A 21343-nucleotide genomic window follows, 5' to 3' on the forward strand; every position below is an offset into this window, starting at 1 on the left:
TGTAAGATGTGTGTGTGTATATGTATGTGTGTATGTGTGTGTGTGTGTATATATAAAGGATATTACAAAGGTAGAATCAACAAGACTTGGCAACAGATTGGGTAAGGATGATGAGAGAGAATAAAAAATTGAGAATGGCACCTAGAGCAGAGGCAGAGCCAAGATGGTGGAGAAAAGATAGGAAGTTGCCTGAACTCTCCACAATTTCATGCCTCAAAATGAATTTTAGAGTGATGAAACCCCCAAAAGGACAGGACGAAACAATTTTCCATCCCAAGATAACATAGAAGGACTGCAAAAAAGGTCTGTCTCTCATGTGTAAAAGGGGAGCACAGCCCACCATAGGCTGTATCCAGGCAAGTCAGCAGGAGGTTCTTAGTCACCACACAGATCAGCAACCAAGGCCCCTCAGTCCTGGCTCAATCAATCAAAAGCAAAAGAATGAAAAAATAGAAGAAAGTATAAACTGTCTCATTAGAAAAACAACTGACCTGGAAAATAGATCCAGGAGAGATAATTAAAGAATTATTGGACTACCTAAAAGCCAAGATCAAAAAAAGAACTTGGACAGCATTTTTCAAGAAATTATTAAGAAAAACTGTTTTGATATCCTAGAACTGGAGGGTAAAACAATATCACCAATCAACTCCTGAAAGAGATTCTAAAATGAAAATTCCCAGGCATATTATAGCCAAAGTCCAGAACTCTCAGGTGAAGGAGAAAATACTGTGAGCAACTAGAAAGAAAAAATTCAAATATCAAGGAATCACAACAAGGATTACACAGAATTTGGGAGCTTCTATGTTAAAGGATTGTAGTGTACATGGAATATGAGAATGACGCCTGGGATGTGACTTTGGGTCACTGGAAGAATGGTGGTGTCATCAACAGTGTGAAAATATTTTGGAGATACCCTGTTTCCTAGAGCTAAGGCCCAGCAAGCAGGCTCTGTCCTGAGCTTGGCATAACAATAATCCTTTGAGCTCAGGGTAATATCATCCTCTGGCATGATATTACCAGCACCAGCTGTTCACTGGGGGATTTAGCTCCCCTTATTTACCAAGGCCATCCATCATATATTTGCAATCCATTTCTTGTCACTGACAGGTACTACACTCCTATTCCCATCACACAACTCTGGCTCTGTGCCACACAGGGTGAGCACAACCTCCAAGACTAGAGACAATCACTTCCCATGGGATCCAAAAATATCTGTATTGTCTCAAGAAATGCTAACCATGAAAACTATCTTAAGCTCTAAGAATGACTGTGTTGTAGACCAACCCCTTTCATGTATATAAGTGGCCCCAGCCTTGTATAAGTAGTCCAGCCTTAGCAGCCTTAAGCCCTCCTTCTTATGATGAGGGAGGGGGTGGCATTCATATGCATACATTATTTTCCTCATTCTGAAATTAATTAAATTTCTGCTTTGTGTTCTGATTGTCCTGTCTCTAGCCTGCGTTATTTGTTTGGCTCTGGCCATCTGCGGGTTAGAGGCTGGTTCTGATCTGATTGACAACAATAATAGGAAAATTGTATTATCTTTCCTCCCAAACCTACCTCTTTCCCAAACTTCCCTATTATTATGGAGGACACCACCATTGTTCCAACAACCCAGGTTCACAACCGTGGTATTATTTTCAACTACTCCCTTTCCCTCACCCCAGATGTTCATTCCATTGCCCAAACTCATTTCAACATCCATATGTCTCTCATCTGTCCCCTCCTCTCCACTCACACAGCCCCCTGCTCTGCGCCAGGTTCTCATGCCCTCTCACCTGGACTATCTCAGGGCCTTCTAATAAGCCTATAGCTCCTTTCCTCTCCGATAAATTCCACACAGCTGCCAGTGTCACTCTGATCCTCAGCAAACTCCAGTGGCTCCTCTTTGCCTCTAGAATCAATTACTATTTCATCTTTATTTTTTAAATTTCTATTTTTTGCATGAATTTTATAATGCATGTAACTATAGTATAGTAGTGCATATATATATAACTTTATTTTTTATTTATATTTTACTTTCCCCCAATTACATGTAAAAACAATTGTTGACATTTTTTAAAGTTTTTGAGTCCCAAATTCTTCCCTTCTTTTCCTTCCAAGCCCACAATGAGGAAGCAAGCAATTTGATATGTTATGGCATGTACGTAATTTAGTATGCATACTGGAGGTGGTAAAAATGTTTTGTTGATCAAAGAAGTTTGGAGACTGCTACTCCAGCTGATCTCTGAGCCTCCTGACATCCAACTTTCCACTATTCCTTGACTCTGTGATGGTCAAGGAGTAACCAAGGTCAACATAGCAATGAAGCAACATAGCAAGCAGATGTTAATAAGTCCCAGCTCCCCAAGGGAAGATTCTCCAAAGCGCTTTGGGGGATCAGGTTCAAAACCCAAATACTCTGACAGGAAGCAGGGGCTGCTTCAGCATATCTTAGTCAATTGTTTCATGGACTGCTTTGCACATGAGCACACAAGGACTGGGATTTGTGATTGCCATGCTGGTCACAGTTGTCAAGACAGCTGTGCATGTCAGAGCTGACAGATTCCCCTGGGTGGAAGGCCATCCCTAAGGTGGCCCAGGGCTTTGGGGCAAATCGTGCCATGCTTTTCTCCTTCTGCCCCTAAGGGCACACAAACATATCCTGCCTTAGAAAGTAAGAAGCTGCATGACATACTTGTACCAAGGCTATATAAAGCAGAATGAGTTAGGAAACCTGGGGAAGAGTTACCAGATTTATGGAGCACAGTAAGGAGACCAGAGTTTGGATCCTGGTTCTATTAACTTACTCTCTTTGTAAAGTAAAGGTCATAGGCCTAGAACCAGAAAGGACCTCTGGAAAAGTCCATCTAGTGCAACCCCCCTCATTTTACAAATGAGAAAACTGAGAACCAGAGCGGGTAGGTGACTTGCCTACTGCACAGCTAGAAAAAATCGTAAGTAAGGTTGGAAGCCAGATCCTCTGACTCTAGCACCAGTGCCCTTCCAACTTCAAATGGTAATATCTTAGCTCTGTTACTTCCTAGCCATGTGACCTTGCCACTCCAGCTACTTCACCTTTTTAGGAACAACACCACTGCACAACCAACTTCACAGAGCTCTTTTTGAAATAAGAAATGGCTTTGGAAATGTGTGCTATGAGGTCAGCTTACAGTGAAGGTCAAAGTCACCTTGACAAAGGCTAAGGGATTTTTAGAAAAGGACAGCTCAAGGTATGTGTATAATAAAAATAGCTGACTTCTTGTTTTTCATGGAACTTACATGTTTGCAAAGCCTTTTACATATATCATCTTGTTTCATCAGTGCAACAACACTGTGGGGGAGGTATTATTACTATTATACCTGCTTAATAGATGGGGAAACTGAGGTTTCAAGAGGTTAAGTGATTTGTTCAGGGCCAAAGAGTGTTTAAGGTAGAATTCAAAACAACTCCTTCTTGACTATAAATCATGGATGGTCTATCTGTATGTATAAGAAACTTGAATCCTCTTTTAGCTTCAGTAACCCAGAACTATTTTCTTCCTCATCTGATGTCTCCCTCAATCACTACTCAAGACAGAATGGAGATGTTGAGGTAGCTCTGTACTGGAGCAGATAGACTACTGGATTTGGAGTCAGGAAGACTTGAATTTGAATCTTTTCTCAGACACCTACTGACTCTGTGATCTCGAACAAATCTCTTGACCTCTCTAGACCTTATTTTCCTCATCTGAAAGAAAAGGGAATTAGACTCAATGGCCTGGAAGGTCCCTTGCAGCTCAAAATCAATGATTTTATGGTCTGTGTAAATGCTGTTTTCCTGCCCCACATTGATCCCCATACCTTAGAATGTAAGCTTCTTGAAGGCTGGGACTACTTTTGATTTGTGTTTTTGTAACCTCTGTGCCTAGGAAAGTGTTTGGTACATATTGACAAATGTTCACTGAATGAATAAAAAGACAATTCATTGTACTATAGGAAAAACTCCAACTGTAACTTTGGAACTGGATGCCTTACCCTCTCCTCTAATGGATACACAAAATGAGCATTGAATCTCCAATGACTTTTTCAGTCTATCCTTATAAGTTATCAGTCAAGCCCAGTCAGGCATCCAACCCTCATACTTGGGCACACAGACCCTGAACTTCATTATCATCTTTGTTTGCCAGGCTTTTCCAATAGCCGTTGGTCCCCTGTCCTACCTTAAGACAGTGTGAACTAGGGGCCAACTGCTGCCTTGTACCTGGAGATCTTAAGGCTCTAATGGTTTTTTTTTTCTTCCTTGGTAGGTCCAATGCAAGAAACTGTCAAGGACTTTTGGAGGATGATTTGGCAAGAGAATTCAGCCAGTGTCGTGATGGTGACAAATCTTGTGGAAGTGGGGAGGGTAAGGTGTTCAGATAATGATTTCTCCAGTGGCCACAGCCAAAGTAAAACTCCATTCTTGGTCTCTGTCCTCTTCATGAAGAGTTAGCTGCCCTTAGAGAGACATCATAAAAAATGGGTCCTATGGAAAATATACCTACATCAGATGTGAAGCATCCTCCGGGTACCATCGGAACCCAAGGACGCTCACCTTTTAGGGTCTGATATTCCTTCTCCTCCCAGGCCCTAATGTTCAACTCTAGCTCATCCCTCCAGACCTTTGCCTTCTTCACCCCAATATTTTATCTTTTTATCCTTATAACCATTTTCCTCCACTTCCCACTCTTAACTTCTTTAGTACTACTGTGGTGGCACTCACCTTGCTTAAGTTGACTGGAGCTTCACACTGCTCTATTGCCTCTAGGCACCAGAGTTGACTTAACCATACCCTGCATGGTAGCTGCCCAACTAAGGCAATGACATCCTCCTATATTGGAATCTATCCATTATCTCGCTATCCTCCCATGTTGAAGGCCTTCTTCTGGCGCTTTTACCCTAATCCAGGTATTCCTGAAGCCCTCAGGCTGTCTGCGTGTTATCCTTCATTCTCTGCCTCCTTTTTCAGCCTTTCATGTATTTAAATCTATGTTACACCATTTTTGTTCAAATCTCACCTCACTATCTCACTAGCTGTGTGACCTTGGGCAAGTCACTTAACTCCAATTGCCTCATCCTGGGTCATCTCCAGTCATCCTGATGAATATCTGGTCACTGGATTCAGATGCCTCTGGAGGAGAAGTGAGGCTGGTGACCTGCACAGCCCTCCCTCACTCAAAACAAAGTCAAGTGCAAGTCATGTCATTATTTCTCTGATGGCATGGTCTTCTTCCACAATGAAGGACGAACACACACACACACACACACACACACACACACACACACCATTTCTGACACACAAATCATGGCAGTCACCCACTGACCCAGGTCAGCCAGGTACATTTAGCTTGAAATCCCACTTGGGTAGGATTAAGGCCCACTTGTGTTTATTAAAAGTGGAAGTTCATGGCAAGGTTGGTTCTCCTCTCCACAGACTGAGTTTTACCCTTCCTATTTTCTTTTCCCTCTTCTTTTGCTGCAGGTGAAGTGTGTTAGGTATTGGCCAGATGACACAGAAGTTTATGGAGATATTAAAGTCACATTAATTGAAACAGAGCCACTGGCTGAGTATGTCATACGCACATTTACTGTTCAAAAGGTAAGCCAATCCTTTGGATGTTAATTATGAAACTTTATTTGGGAAATGAGAGAACTTGCCTAAATATAAGATAGGAACAGGGAGAAATGTATGATTTTTAGCTACGGAGACAAACTTGACCACCACCTCCTACCTCCCCATCTATTTTTTTTTACTCCTCTACATGCATCTGAGGACGACCAGTTCGCTGATATGTATAGATTTTGCTGTATGTGTGTGTGGATATAGCTCTATATAACTTCATTTTATTTTTGCACTAAGCTTCATCTACACTGACTGGCTTTAGCATTTGGACTTGAAAATTTATCTTGCCTGGGTTAGAGAATGGGCCAATATAAACTGTGAACAAGACAGTGATGATTGGGAAAAAGGAGGTCTCTCTCCTGAGAAGGGAGAGCATTTCAGATGGACAGAAAGACAAGGGCAGGATCAAAGAGGAGGGAATGGAAAGATGGACAAAGGAATGAATGAAAAAACATTTTTAAGTACTTCTTATATGCGGAGCACTGTGCTAGTGGCTGAGAATACAAAAACAAGGCAATTCCTGCCCTCCAGTAGCTAACATTCCAGTGAGAGAAATAATATACATCCTTATATGTAGTTACCGGAAGAAAGCTTTGACTTCTGAGAATCAGAGAAATGCTGAGTGGAACAATAGAGCAGCTGACCTTTTTGTTTACTCTTCTTAGAGTAAGAGATAGAACTGGGAGAAGCTGTCCTCCTGTAGGAGAGCAGATGGCAAGATATCTGGTATGGATGGATGAAAATGTCTATGCCTGGCTAGCTATACTGCACGTCAGTTTGCCTTGCCTGCTCAGTCAGAACAGCTCGGCACCAGGATGCAGAGTTCCAAAGCAAAGTGGATTGACTCCAGTAAGGAGCTGCAGGCAGGGGATGATCACTGAAAGTCAGTTCCTAGAGGTGTTGTGTAGAAAGTGCTGTCCCTGGGAGGAAATGGAAGAGGGGGCAGTGAGGTGCAGCATCAGGACATATGGCAGAATCCCTGAGTAGCAGATTGTCTGTGGGAACTAGCCACCAGCTGCTGAGTAGATTGTGAGCTCAGCACCAGTGACCCATGACATGATTGCAAAAAATTATTATCTTGGGGGGGCAGCTAGGTGGCAGAGTAGATAGCTCCCTGAGCCTGGAGTCAGGAAGATATGAGTTCAAATCCAGCCTCAGATACTTACTATCTGTGTGATCCTGGCTAAGTCACTTGACCCTGTTTGCCTCAATTTCCTCATCTGTAAAATGAGTTGGAGAAGGAAATGGCAAACCAATGCAGTATCTCTGCCAAGAAATGGGGTCATGAATAGTCTGAAAAAACTGAATAACATGTTACCTTGGGCTGCATGAGATCTATGAGACCCATATAGCAGAGCTGTTAACCTGGGACTCATGAACTTTTTTTTTTAATAATTTGATAATTTATATTTTTGTCATAATACATATTTATATATAATATGTATTTGTTATAATATATGATAAATATATATTATTATGTATATCTATTTATTATAATTGTGTTCCTTTGTAATCCTGTTTATTTCATTTATGCATTTAACGACATTTTTCAGAGAGGCGTCCATAGTTTCACCACCGCCAAAGGGGTCAGTCCATGGCACACACACACACAAAGGTTAGGAAGCCCTGGGCTAGCATAAGGAGAATGACAGAGCCAGCTATTCTCTGCCCTCATCAGGCCCAGTCTGGATTATCATATTCAGTCCTGGGCCCCATATTGGAGAAATAGCACTGACAAACTAAGACACATCCAGATAAGGGTGACCAGGAGGGAGAGGAGTGGAAACCGTGTGAAAGCAGGATCATTTGAAGAAAATAGAAATGCTTAGCCTGGAAAAGAATAGAGGGAGGGAACCTAATTGCTATAAACAAAGAGCAATCACGTATGCTTGGTGCCAGAGAGCAGAACTAGGAGCACTGGGTAGAAGCTGCAGAAAGGAAGATTTTGACTCAGTGGAAGGAACATCTTTATAACCATAAGAGCTGTCCAGCAGCAGCATGGACTGCCCTGGGAGCGGTGAGTTCTCCATCACTGGAGGTCTTTCATGGCAGGTCAGACAAACACATGTCAAGGAAGCCATTGAGGAGATTCTCACTCTGAGTAAGTATGGGAATTGATGACTTTTAAAGTCCTTTCCAAACTTGAAGTTTCTGGGAGTTGAGCTGGGGCTGAAAATCCCCATTCTGAGGGTGATTGCAAGACTCAGGAAGATGACAGAGGGTGTCAAAATCCCTCCTTGCTGGTGCTATGTTGTTTGTGGGTCTGAGAAAAATCATTAGATCTTTCGAATCTTGTTATTTTTTTTATTGTTTTTTTAATGATTTTGATGTTTATTTTACTTTTCTTTTTTCCATTCCATTTTATTTTCAGCACTAGTTCTTTCTCTCCCATTTTCCCTTCCCCATTGTAAAAAATAAGAAAAACAAAACCCATTGCAAATATATATGGTCAAGCAAAACAAATTCCTTCATTATCCAAAAATAGACATGTATGTGCGTGTGTGTATATATTATTTCTCTTTGTGTAGACTTTATATATGTTTGAATATTTATTAATCTGTGAGCACATTTTTCCCCAGTAGAAGGTAAGCTCCTAGAATAGTACCCGACAAAAATAGACACTTACTTGCTTATGGGATGGATAGATGAGTGGATAGATTAGAGAATGCCAGATTTTGGAATTAAGCGATCTGAACTTGAATTCTGCCTTTTATATTCTATTATGTTAACTACTTTTATATTCTTGGACAAGTCACTTAACCTTTCATTCTGCCTCAGTTTTATCCTTTATAAATTAGGGATAGTAGTGGCTATGTACAAAACTGTCCATTTAGCAAGGTTGTAGTAAAGGAAGCATTTTGTAAACCATAAAGTTCTGTATAAATATGGGCAACTATAATAACAATTAGTATTACAGCTTCTGAAGACATTCCCTAATAAAACTTGAAGTGAGACAGCTGGGAGGTACAGTGCATAGTGTCAGGGAGGCCCGTATTTGAGTCTGCCTTCATATACTTACTAACTGTGCGATCCTGGGCAAGTCACTTAACTTCTATATGCCTCAGTTTCCCCATATGTCAAATGGGGGTACTTACTAATAGCACCTCCCTCCCAGGATTGTTGTGAGGATCAAATGAAATAATTGTAAAGTGCTTCGCACAGTGCCCGACACATACTGCTATATAAATGTTCATCGTTTTGTCATCATTGTTGTTGTTATGCCATTTTCTAGAATCAGCTCTGACCCGATCGGTGGATTCTCCATCATAATCTCTTGGCAGGAGCAGCTAAAGGGGGAAGGGAGGGAGCAATGATGTGTCTTGTGGTGAATGAAAGAAGACACAGGTTGTGTTTTCTCCTCAGAAAGGCTACCATGAGATCCGTGAAATCCGGCTGTTCCATTTCACCAGCTGGCCTGACCATGGGGTTCCGTGCTATGCCACAGGCCTACTGGGCTTTGTCCGGCAGGTGAAATTCCTCAACCCTCCCGAGGCAGGGCCCATTGTGGTCCACTGCAGGTATGTGCTCAGGCAGCTCACTTGTTCCCCCCATGCCTTCTTTGTCCCCTTTTCCACTGTTTAAGAGGCAGCTGGGTAGTATGGTGGATGCTACTGAAATCAACCCAAAATCCAATCTGGCCTCAGGTTCTTTCTGGCACTGTGATCCTAGGGAAGTCTGTTAGCCTGCCTTAGTTTCCTCATCTGTTAAATGGGGAATAATAGTAGCACCTACTTCCCTGGGTTGTTGTGAGGATCAAACAAGATAATATCTGTAAAGTGCTTAGCACAATACCTAGCACATCGTAGGCTCTTAATAAATGCTTGTTTCCTTCCCTCCTTTCCTTTTGTCTTCTGAGAATACTGACTGAACTGTGTGTCAGAAGTACCAGCCCTGCTTGTACCTAGCTCTGTGACTTTGAGCAAGTCATCTCCTCTTTCTAGGCTCCAGTTTCCTCTCTATAAATGAGGGGATTGCACTAGATCAAAGGTGGGGAACCTGAGACCTTGAGGCCACATGTGACCTTCTAGGTCCTTGGGTGCAACCTTTTGACCAAGTCCAAGTTTTACAGAAGAAATCCTTTTGCTAAGGGGATTTGTTTGGTGAAGTTTGGATTCAGTCAAAGGGGAACACTTGAGGAGGAGGAGGAGGAGAAGTGAGGCTGGTGACCTTGCACAGCCCTTCCTCACTAAAAACAAAGTCAAGTGCAAATCATGTCATCATTTCTCTGATGTCATGGTCTTCTTCAAAAACGAAGGATGAACACAACACTCTTTAGGACCTAGAGGGCCATGTGTGACTTTAAGGCCACAGGTTCCCCATCCCTGGACTAGATGGTCTACATGTAATAATGTCGTTTCAACACTAACTTTCCACAAGCTCTTCTGCATAGGGATCAGACTATGGAAACCAGGCTCCTTCTAACTCTCAAGCACTATAATGCTATGGCATACACAACCTTCCTTCTGTTCTCCTTCCAAGGAGATCACATAAAAAAAACATACGAAGCCTTCCCTTCAGAAAGAGGTTGGTAACATGGGTTCCGCAGACCCCCGAGGGTCCACTGAAGGATTTCAGGAAGTCCAGGAATTTGAAAGGGAAAAATGACATCTTTATTTTACTAGCTTTGGATTTCTTTTGTAATCCTTTACATTTCCTTTTATACATTTAAAAACTCTATTCTGAGAGGCAACTAGGTGGCACATTAGATAGAGCACTGGCCCTGGAGTCAGTAGGACCTGAGTTCAAATCTGTCTCTGGGCATTGGGCAAATTACTTAACCCTTATTTCCTCCAAAAAAATTCTGAGGAGTCCATAATTTGACCAGACTGTCAAAGGGGTCCATGACTGATCCCCTACCTTGAGTCAGTCTTTGGAGATGTAAGTGCTGTTTTCTTGGCATATTCTTAGCCTGATATGTGTTGGGTTATTTGATCTCTGGTGGGTCAGAATTTAAACCTAAAGCACAGACTCCTCAGTTTTAATTTCCTGATTTCACTTCTTACTTCATCCCACTGTACTCTGCAATCTAGTGACACCAGCCTCCTTGCTGTTCCTCACACAGCAGATTCCATCTCCCCTCATTCTCCGTGGTTGTCCCTAATGCCTCTGTCCTTCCTTGCTTCTGTTTCCTAGCTCATTGTAAATCTCAGATAAAGTTCTACATTGTGCAAAAGTTTTGCCAGGTCTTCCTTAATCTTAATGTTTTCTCTCAATTTATCCTGTATATTTCTTGGTTGTACATAGTTGTTTACATATTGTCTCCCCGATTATACCTGGAACTCCTGGAACTAAGGATTCTCTTTTGCCTTTCTTCATATTCCCATAATTTACTAATTGCCTGGCACATAGTAGGTATTTAATAGATGGTGTTGACTGTGCTCCAGAATGATCTGGTTTAGATCTGAAAACCACAGACTAAAATATCTCAGCATTTTTCAAGTTATGTCCACAGCAGTCAAGCAAAGAGAAGAAGAGTTATTAGACAAAACCAAAGTTGTAGACATAGAATATCTGAGCTCAAAGCTACTTTAGACATCAATTAGTCAAGTCACCTTGTTTTACAGGTAAGGAAGTTGAGGCCCAGAGAGGTGAAGCTCAAATCTTTCCCTAGTCACACACCAAGTTAGTGGTAGAACCAGGACTAGAATCCCAGAGTCCTGACCCAGTGTTCTTCCAACTATACCATACCTTCTTTTTGGAGAAAGCCAGATCAGATAAATTAGAATAGTACCTAACATAAGCATTTCCTTCCCTTGGTGTAGTTTCTTGGAAAGGGGCACAGAGAGAACTTTAAGAACGCATGCTTAGGCCCCTAATCTAAAGGCTCTTGATTCATACTCAACTGCTTCTTTAAACAACCTAACCAGGTTAGGTTGGATTCCCTGATCCTTCTTGTTTCTCATAGCTAAATAGAGACACTTAAATTATCTCACTCAGTGGTCTCTATCCTCCCATGTTCACATCTCAGGCACTAAGCCAGAGGTGTGCTGGGACCACCTTATACCAGCTCTCAAGCTGATTGTTAACCTTTCAATGTAAGCTTTTACACCTCAGAAATTAGCAAATGCTATGAATAAGAGGTTAAATTAGCATTTTGTTGATTGTCTAGACTTAAGAAAGTAGTGGAGAAAATGTGGATAATGTAAATTAGACTCAAAAGCATGTCATGGATATATGGTTTTCAGAGAGCTGGTGTTAAACGTTTTCCAGGACACCCTAGATTAAACCTACCAGGGCTTTCATGGAAGGTAATCAGACTGATAAAAGATTAATAAATGACAGTTTTCCCAGAATGATGCAGGCAAGAGCATCCATTAACAAATTTGTACAACTTGACTGATTTATCCTAGCAAAGATGCTACTGGAAAAGGACAGATCACGATGAGATCACCAGCACCAGGGAGAACTTCCCAATTGATTTTTGTAGGTCATTTTGATTGACTTTAAGAGGAAAGGCACACTTGGAGACATGCAACTATTTCCAAATATGTGTATATGTATTCAACTTTTCTTGATCTCAGTATCCTAGAGAAGCAGTGTATGTGTGCAACACATGCTGGACCTTGACAGAAGACCTGAGTCTTGAATGCTGGCTATGGAACTTCCAAGCTGTGTGAACTTGGATAAATCCTTACATTCTCTGAACATTAGTTTCTTCACCTCTCAGGTGAAGAAGAATCCCTTTGCAAATCTTAAATTGTCACATAAATATGAGTTATTTGTAAACACCTCTATCACTTGTACTTGTTGACTCAACCAAGGCTGGATGTCTAGTTTGTTTTGTTTTTGTTTGTTTTGGGGTTTTTTCTCTTCTCTCACAATCTATACATGTGTAATGGAGACTATTTGCTACATGTGCCATTAATGAAGACTTTGAGATAGAATTTTTCCTTCTGCCTTTTTAAAAGACATGGATAGTAATACTAACATCCCCCTTCATGTAGCTTTGAAGATGTTACCTCAGCCACTACACCATATTTTTCAGGTCTAAGTAAACAGTTGTAGAGTGTTTTGAGGAGACTTATAGGAAGAACCAGATGGTTCTTCCTCCCTGGTAGGTAAGCTACAACTCAGTGAGCCCCCATGGGAAGGTGAGTTTCCCATATTGCAGAAGATCCAGGCCCAATCCAACTCATTTGCAACAGTGAAATTTCACAGCAAATGAAAAATATATTTTCTGTATGCTGGCTTTTGACAAAATTCTATTGATTCAAGATCATTGAAATGTTCCCATTAGGCAATATTTCTGGATTTTTATGATCCTTGGCTTTATGACCAACTTATATTTCTTCTCTTTTCTTTACCTATCCTTTCTGTGTTTATTTCATTTTGACACTGTAGACACCAGCTGTTTCCCTAAGAGAAGCAAGTGATATGTGGACCAAAATTTCACTAACATGAAATATACTTAATCTTCTCCCCTGCTGTCCAGATGCCTTTCATGTTTACAACCACATTCATTTGTGGGAAATGGGCTCCCTGTATCTATGGTTCAGTACAGTTAACTCATCCACATAATTATCTTTAAAATCACACTTAGGTCTAAGAAGTCCCTAGTGTGGGCAGTAGGGTCTCTCTTAGACTCTAATTTTGCGTTCAGCACTCATTTGGCATTATTATATCTAGTGTCAAAAAGACTAGATTAAGTTTATCCTGTTTCTGGCTAAGCATCTTGGTTAAGAGCCTCTGACCACTTAGCATTCACATTTTGCTGATAGAAAATGAAAAGTACTTTTTCAAGGTCACTGACAAACAAAGGAAGGGATGAGGGCCAAAGCCTGGCTACCATGGTATCCCTTCCTCTAGATGACATTCCCTTTCACCATCAAACATGACAGGTTTTTGTTTCATCCTTCTCTGTCCATATCCCTCCCTCATTCTTTCTCCCCTCTTTCCATCATTCTCTATATTTTTCTCCTACCTGAATACCATATAAGTAGGTCCATACTTGTGCTATTGTAACCCAGAAGGCTCAGTGTGCAATTAATTAATTCATCAATGAGCATTTACTAAATGCCTCCAAGCCCAGACACTGTTCTAGGCACTAGAGAGATAGGAAGATTCAGGTGATCCTGTCCTCAAGGAGCTTATGTTCTATGAAGTCTAGTAATGCCAAATAATCTTTTCTTCCAGCGCTGGAGCAGGGAGGACAGGTTGTTTCATCGCCATTGATATCATGCTTGACATGGCAGAAAATGAAGGCGTGGTGGACATATTCAATTGTGTGCGAGAGCTCCGATCCCAAAGGGTCAATCTAGTGCAAACAGAGGTAAGTGGCCCCTCCTGGAGATGAAAAAAATCTAAATTTATAGTCCATTCTTAGTCTCTGGCCAAGAAATTCCCAGAATGGAGTAAAATCAACATTGCAGAAATGTTTCTTCCAAAAAGTGGAAAACTCTTTCTGAACTCATTGCAGAGAGGAACTCACTGGGAGCAGGCAGCCTGTTGTAGCCAGAACTGAGCATCAGGAGATGCAGGAGCTCGTTCCACCTCTGTTACTCATGCATGGTGTGTTCTTGTACAAGCCATTTACCTTTCTGAGCCTCAGTTTTTGTTTCTGAAAATGAGCTTTCCAAGTGGTGTGTGTGTTCATCCTTTGTTGCCAAAGAAGACCATGGCATCAGAGAAATGATGACATGACTTGCACTTGACTTTGTTTTTTTAAGTGAGGGAGGGCTATGCAGGTCACCAGCCTCACTTCTCCTCCAGATCCATCTGAATCCAGTGACCAGATATTCATCAGGATGACTGGAGATGACCCAGGGTGAGGCAATTGGGGTTAAGTGACTTACCTAAGATCACACAGCTAGTGAGTGTCAAGTGTCTGAGGTGAGATTTGAACTCAGGTCCTCCTGACTCCTGCGCTAGTGCTCTATCTACTGCACCACCTACAAGTGGCATAGAAAGGTTAGAAACCCACTCATCTAGGGAAGCTTAATGAGGTGTGACTAATCTTCTACTGGGGCAACCAGGTGAAATAATGGATAGAGAGACTCAGGAAGAGTTCAAATCCAGGCTCAGATCCAGTATGGAAGACCCTGGGCCAGTCACCTAACCCCTCTGTGCCTCAGTTTCCTCATCTGTAATTTAGGGATAAAAAAATAGCACTTACTTTCCAGGATTGTTGTGAAGGTCACATGAAAATACTTGCCAAGTGGTTTGCAGACTCTGAAATGCTATATGTGTTTCCTATTATAATTTACTGAAAGAACCCTGGGGCTGGGTCCCACAAACATAGCTCAGTGGATCAGCATGAGGTGAGCCTCATCTTACCTCTCACCAAGAGGGCAAGAGAATATGACTGATCCATCCCTGGGATACCTCAAAGCAAGGTTTCCACCAGTGGTAAACTTCACCTATGAACAGTAGCACATAAGTGGGAAAGCACTGCCCTGTTGGCAAACCAGAAAGAAATACAGTTTCCCAAAGTGTCTCACTCACTTCCAAGAAGAAACTTAGCTCTGGGGGAAATCCCATTTGTCTTTCCAATATCTCTTCGATCCATACCCTCTTCTCGGTTCCCACTACTACTTCTCATAGTGCAGGTCTTGTTACCTTTCAACTAGTCAGATTCAGTATTCTCCTAGGTAATGTCCTAGCTAGCCCCTCTTGTCTCCCTTCTCTGTTCCATCTGGTACACACTGACAGATTATTTTTTCCAAAGTAACTCAAGGGAGAGTGGTACAGAATAAAGCATACTGAATTAAGAAGAGGTCTTGGGTCCAAATCCCAGCTCTGCCACTTATTACCTACATGATCTTGGGCAAGTCGTGACCTCTCTGGGCCTCAGTTTCCTCAGCTATAAAATGAGTGTATTGGAATAGATGAGATCCAACGTCCTCTGAGCTCTAGAGTTATGATTCTCTAATCCTAGGGTGTTAAAAATGTGAACTACTAATTTATGATGTAGCCTGTTATGCCTCTTCATCCAAAGATTTCAGTAACTCTCCATGAAGACTGCATTCATTAACTTCCCAGTAGCAACATATGGCGAATCACTGATTAGTTACAGCAGTAGAGACAATACCTAGCTATTAATCAGAGTAAACCAAGTCTATTTAATGCCAACAAGGGGCGTACAGTAGAAGTAGATGTGATGAAAACTCAGGGGGTCTGGAGTCCAAACAGGAAAAACGTCCCCAAGATGAGTTCAGCTTAAGAAAATGCTTTTTCTCTGGAGCCTTTTTGTACCATGAATGATGGGATGTCAGCTAAGTAGACTTCTCCAGATCAGTGAGAAGGTGATGATAAAGCATCACACTCCCTTGACCTCTAATTTTCATGGCAAAATTAAAAAGTCCTGGAAGGGACACATAATTACATTGTAGAGTAGATAAAGTGCTGTGAGAGCAGAATTCAGACTGACTTCTGAGAGAACAAAATGGTCTTGCTTTGCCTCCATTGGTGTGAGAATGCTTGGAGCCCTTGGCCATGCGCCAGCTTTTCCCATCAGTATTGCCAGGGAAGTACAAGGTGAGAGGTCATCTTATCCATCACTACTTTGTCTTCACTCTAGGCTTCTCCCACCCATTCCCAGGCAAGACCAGGCTGAGCACCTCAACTTATCCCCATGCTATTCCCATAAATGTGAACACATCAACCCTCCTTGGTCTCTCAAAATCTGCCTTAGGGTCACCCAGGTTAGGGGTCTGAAACATGAAATTCAATGCTGACCCTAACTGAGGGAGTTTTTAGTCCCACCCCTTAACCATCAGGAAATGTATTCAGGAGAATAATGTCCTTATGCTACAATCCACTTGGAGACTTACTAGGATCCTGCCCTTTTGAGCCAGTTTTAAGAAAATTCATTATGGATCAGAATAGGCAACAGGAAAATAATAAGTCTAGGATAATGAAAGGAGAACTGGCTATGCAATTAGATGACTTGAGTTTCAATCTCTGCCTGCCTCTTTAACATTTAAATGACTTCAGATGTCATTTCACTTCTCTGAGGCTCAGTTTCTACAACTTTAAAGTGAGAGGATGAGGTTGAAACCAGTGTCCTCGAAGGTCCAATCCCACTGCTTTGTTTTGTTGTTGCCCAGGTATTTCAGGAATGTCTGCCTCTTCAAGACCTCATTTGGGGCAAAGATACTCGACTGACTTGCCATTTCTTTCTCCAGCTCATTTTACAGATGAAGAACTGGGGCAGACAAGGTTAAATGGAATGGCCAGGGTCATACAGCTAATGTCTGAGGCCAGATTTGAACTCAAGTCTTCCTGAGTTCAATCCTAATGCTCCCTCCAATGCATTACCTAGAGTCCTGCTCCGCAACCTAGTAACTCATGCTTCCCTAGCACTTGAAGGTTTGCAAAAATCTTGCAAGTTAAGTCATTCAGATATGAACAAATCCATTTTGTATTTGAAAAACAGGGAGGGAGTATGGTGTGGCAGACAAAAGGCCGGCCTTGAAGTTAGGAAAACATGAACTTGGGTTCAAGTCCCTTCTCCAAAGGTGTGCCCTTTGTACTGTCAGAGGCAAGCAGCAGAAATGGAAGAGGGTTTGGGAGAGTGTAAAATCTAAGGCCACACCAAGGGGAACCTGGAATTTACTTTTGTTGGAGATAAAGCTACTTGAAATTCCAAATTGTTTTTCTTTTAAAATAAAAAATGTATCAATAATTTTTGTTTTGACATCACTTGCATTTCTCAGTGTACATTCCTTTACTTCCTCCTCTCACACAGCTATCCCTGGAGTTTTTTTTTAAAGGAAGAAAAAGATCAGTCATATTAACCAACAGATTAAAAGAGTCTGAAATGATATTCAGTCTTCCACATCCACAGTCCCACACCTCTGCAAAGAAACTTTCAGAGGCATCCTCTCATGTCTCTTCTTTGGGGCTGCGCTTGATTGTCATCATTTCACAACATTCAGTTTTTATTTATTGCTGCCGTTGACATTCAACTTGTTATAGCTATGTATGTTGTTTCTCTTGGTTGACTTGGTATGATCAGGTCACATAAGTCCTTCCATACTTCACCGCATTCATCATGTTCATCATGTTTTCAATAACATTCTACATACCATAATTTCTTATCCATTCCTCCTTTACTGGGCATCTACTTTGTTTCTAGTTCTTTGGTACTACAAAAAGAACTGGCATAGCTATTTTGTGGCATAAGGGGCCTTCCTTTTTGTCATTGACCTCTTTGAGGTATACGTCTAATAGAGGAATCTCTCGGTCAAATGGTATGGACTCACTTCACATAATTGCAAACTGCTTTACTGAACAGTTGAACCAATTCACAGCTCCACCAACCATGCATTAGTGTGCTGATCTTTAAAATACTCTTCCAACAGTGGCTGTTACCTTTTATCATCTCTGTCAATTTCCTGAGGGATAGGTAATATCTCAGGATTGTACTTGTTTGCATTTACCGTGTTTTCCATGATTTGAAGAACTCATACGTATCTTGTTAGTAATTCCTTTGAGAGTTGTTTCTTCTTATCTTTTGAGACAAGCTTACTATTTTCATTAATTATTCATGCTAGATGCAAGTGTTTCTAGGATACAGGACTACAAATGCTATCTGTGCCCTCTAAATTTCAGAACCCAAGGGCAAAGCCATATTCGCCCTACCCTATTTAAGTTTTCACTGGCCTCTGACAGATTTCAGTTGTTTGACCCTGGAGAAATCATTAACTTTCATGAGTCCTAGCCAACACTATAAGACAATTCCAGAGGCCTTACTTATCTGTATTAATGGACAGAATTTCTCCAAAAGTAGTTCACCGAAATCACATCTAGTTATGTCCCCCCAAAACACATACACACACATATCCCTGAAGAAATGACAGTTTGATGACTTTCCCTAATTCATATACCACACAAGTGTCAGAAGTACGATTTGAATTCAGGTATCCTGGCACCAACTCCAACACACTAATCATTGAATCGCACTGCCTTTAAATACCCCAAGGCCACACAGCTGGTGAGTGGCAGAGCTGGAATAAAGCTGTTTATAGATCTCACAGAACCTTAAATAAATAACATAACTAGTTTTCTTGGCCCTCACAGCCTTGCCTCAGTCAGAATTTAGCCTGAAAAAGTCAGTATCTGCAATACTTGTATGGGCTTTAATAGGCAGTGAATAGAATTCTTGCCTTTAGCTTGAGCCGCTCAAGATGGTATTGATTTGGCTTTACTTTAAGAAAAGAAAAATTAAGTCACCAGACAGGCCAGTAAGACCTAGACTGTGTTTACACAAACACTATGTGGTCTGGATTTTTTTTTAGCTACTATAAGTAACTGAGTTCTCAAGAGCTGATCAGGTTGGTTAAGTAGTAGATCCATTAGTTTAGGATGATTGAAAACTGCTATCTGCCCATTTTATCCATCTATGTCTTTCTCTTGCCCTTCTAACTATACTTAGAGACAGCTGTGGATGTCAAATACACAAACAGCCTTCCTGAAGCACAGGAAATGTTGTGTTTGGAGACAGCAAGCTACCACCATGACTTTGCCTTGGCCCCTTCCTCTTCAGCAGCATGCTGAGGCTAACCTGTCATCCTCATCTTCATCCTCTTTGTTATCACATTTATGTAGAGCTTAATGGTCATTAAGTACTTTTCAACAACCCAAAGAAACCTGCTGTTGTTCAATTATTTTCAGTCATGTCCAACATTCTGTGACCCTATTTGGGGTTTTCATGGCAAATGTATTAGAGTGGTTTGCCATTTCCTTCTCAGTTCATTTTACAGATGAGGAAACTGAGGCAAACAGGGTTAAGTGACTTGCCCAGGGTCACACAGCTAGTAAGCATCTGAGGCTGAATTTGAACTCAGGGAGAAGAGTCTTCCTGACTCCAGGCCTGGCACTCTATTCACTAATATTGTTATTCCTATTTCACTAATGAGGAAACTGACATTCTAAGAGTAACAATGATCTGCCCAAGGTCATGGAGCTAATTCATATAAAGAATCAAAAAAATCACAAATTGTGTGAGGTAGAGAGACGCTCAGAGGGCATCTCTAGAGCAATTGGTACCTGAACAAAAATTGTCTCAACCTCTCCAATAAGTAGTCATCCAGGCTCTGTTCAGAGACCTCCAAGGAGTGTCATTGCTCTCCCCAGTCCAGTAATCTATAATCTCTTTGCACTTTCCTCTATTAAATATGATCTGAGTTGATTTGGCCCATTAATCTAGCCTGTCAAAATCTTTGTGGAACTGGACACTGTCATCCAGCTAATCTTTGAATCATCTGCAGATTTGACCAGCATCTTGTCTTCATTCAGGTCACCAAATGGTATGTACAGTAGTAATATGGGGTTACCTTTCAGAGACCTCCAGGGCCTCCGAGATCCCTTGGAGATGGATTGGAGATCTCCCAGTGGAGATGAGCCATTACGGATGCTCTCTGGGTCCTGTCGTTCAGCCAGATTTCAGGCCGCCTAACTGCACTGTCCTCTAGCCCACTCCTCACAACTTGTCGACAAGCAGAGAAGGAGAGACTTTGCCAAATGCTTTGCTGTAATCTAAGTATACTATGTCTACAGCATCCCCCAATCTACCAGTCTAATTATCCTGTCAAAAAAGGAAATGAGGTTAGTCTGGCATGACCTGCTCTTGATGAAGCCATGCTGGTTTTTAGTGATCACTGCTTCCCTTTCTGAAAGCTCATATATCATCTCCTTAATAATGTGTTCTAGAATTTTACCAAGAATACAAGTCAAACTCACTGGTCTTCAGGTTTTGGTTTTTGTTTTTAATTTCCCCTCTTCTCTTTTTTGATAAATTGAGACAACATTTGCCCTTCTCCTGTTCAGCACAGCCTTTCCAGGGCCACATCTACAAGTGATTGCTGAACAAGCCAGAATGCAAACCCCTGTCTCTGCTAGCTGATCTTGTGTGCCTAGGACCGTGCTCTTCCTACAGCACTATTTTCCTGTACATGTTTGTCGCAAGACCAAAGAATTTAGAAAAAGATTTTTTTTTATGTCCCTAGTATCTGGCACATTGAGGCCACTTAGTACAAGCTTCTCATTTTATAGATGAGAAAACTGCAAAGCTATGAAACAGCCCCCTGCTCCCGCCCAACTTAAGTGCCATAGCTGAAGATTGAACCCAGGGCTTCTGTCTTCTACTCTACTGTGCTTTATGCTTCCTTTCTTTCATTAAAAAAAGTTTATTATGCTTCTTAAAAAATATCCCTGTTACTTCCTGATGTGACCATCCCTTTCCCCTCCCACCCAGTAAAGGCATCTCTTTGAACAAATAGATAAGGAATCACCACGTGGCCACAGCTGGAAACATAGGTCTCATTTCTCACCTGAAGTTCATCACTTAATTACTGAGTGGTGGAAGGCCTGGTTTATCAAAAGTCCTCTGAAGTCTTGACTTGGTTGCCACATTGACCTTAATCAAAAGTCCTTCAGTGTTGTTTTCCTTTGCAGTATTTCAATCGTCATTCATATTGTTTTCCTAGCTCTACTTAACATCACTCGGCATCAGTAGATACAAGTCTTCTCAAGTTTCATGGAATATTTTATATTCTTGTTTATCATGACACAGTAACACTAGATGCCATTCATATACAATAATTTATTCAGTCATTCCCCAATCTTTAGGAACCCTCTTTGCTCTCAGTTTTTCTTCATGTGTTTCTTATCCTGTTTCTAGAATTAGTTTAGCATTAATTGTTTGGTCTTAAAGCCATCTCTGTATGTGTTACCTTCCCATCTGTCTGTCTGCCTGCCTGGATCCCTCTCCAAGCATAC

The 21343-nt window shown here is 41.4% G+C and overlaps 1 protein-coding gene across 5 annotated transcripts in view; it reads left to right on the forward strand.

Annotated features, from left to right (window-relative positions):
• The window catches only part of PTPRT (protein tyrosine phosphatase receptor type T), a 1308680-nt gene that overhangs the window by 1256264 nt on the left and 31073 nt on the right, over window positions 1-21343 (forward strand). For all 5 annotated transcript variants that reach the window (XM_072631465.1, XM_072631466.1, XM_072631467.1 and 2 more), the window contains 4 exons: window positions 4269-4366; window positions 5483-5599; window positions 8987-9141; window positions 13757-13892. In XM_072631465.1, the coding sequence (XP_072487566.1) occupies window positions 4269-4366; window positions 5483-5599; window positions 8987-9141; window positions 13757-13892 (506 nt within the window). The remainder of the gene's footprint in view (window positions 1-4268; window positions 4367-5482; window positions 5600-8986; window positions 9142-13756; window positions 13893-21343) is intronic.

This window comes from Notamacropus eugenii, chromosome 1, assembly GCF_028372415.1.
Source record: "Notamacropus eugenii isolate mMacEug1 chromosome 1, mMacEug1.pri_v2, whole genome shotgun sequence".
Classification (NCBI taxonomy): domain Eukaryota; kingdom Metazoa; phylum Chordata; class Mammalia; order Diprotodontia; family Macropodidae; genus Notamacropus; species Notamacropus eugenii.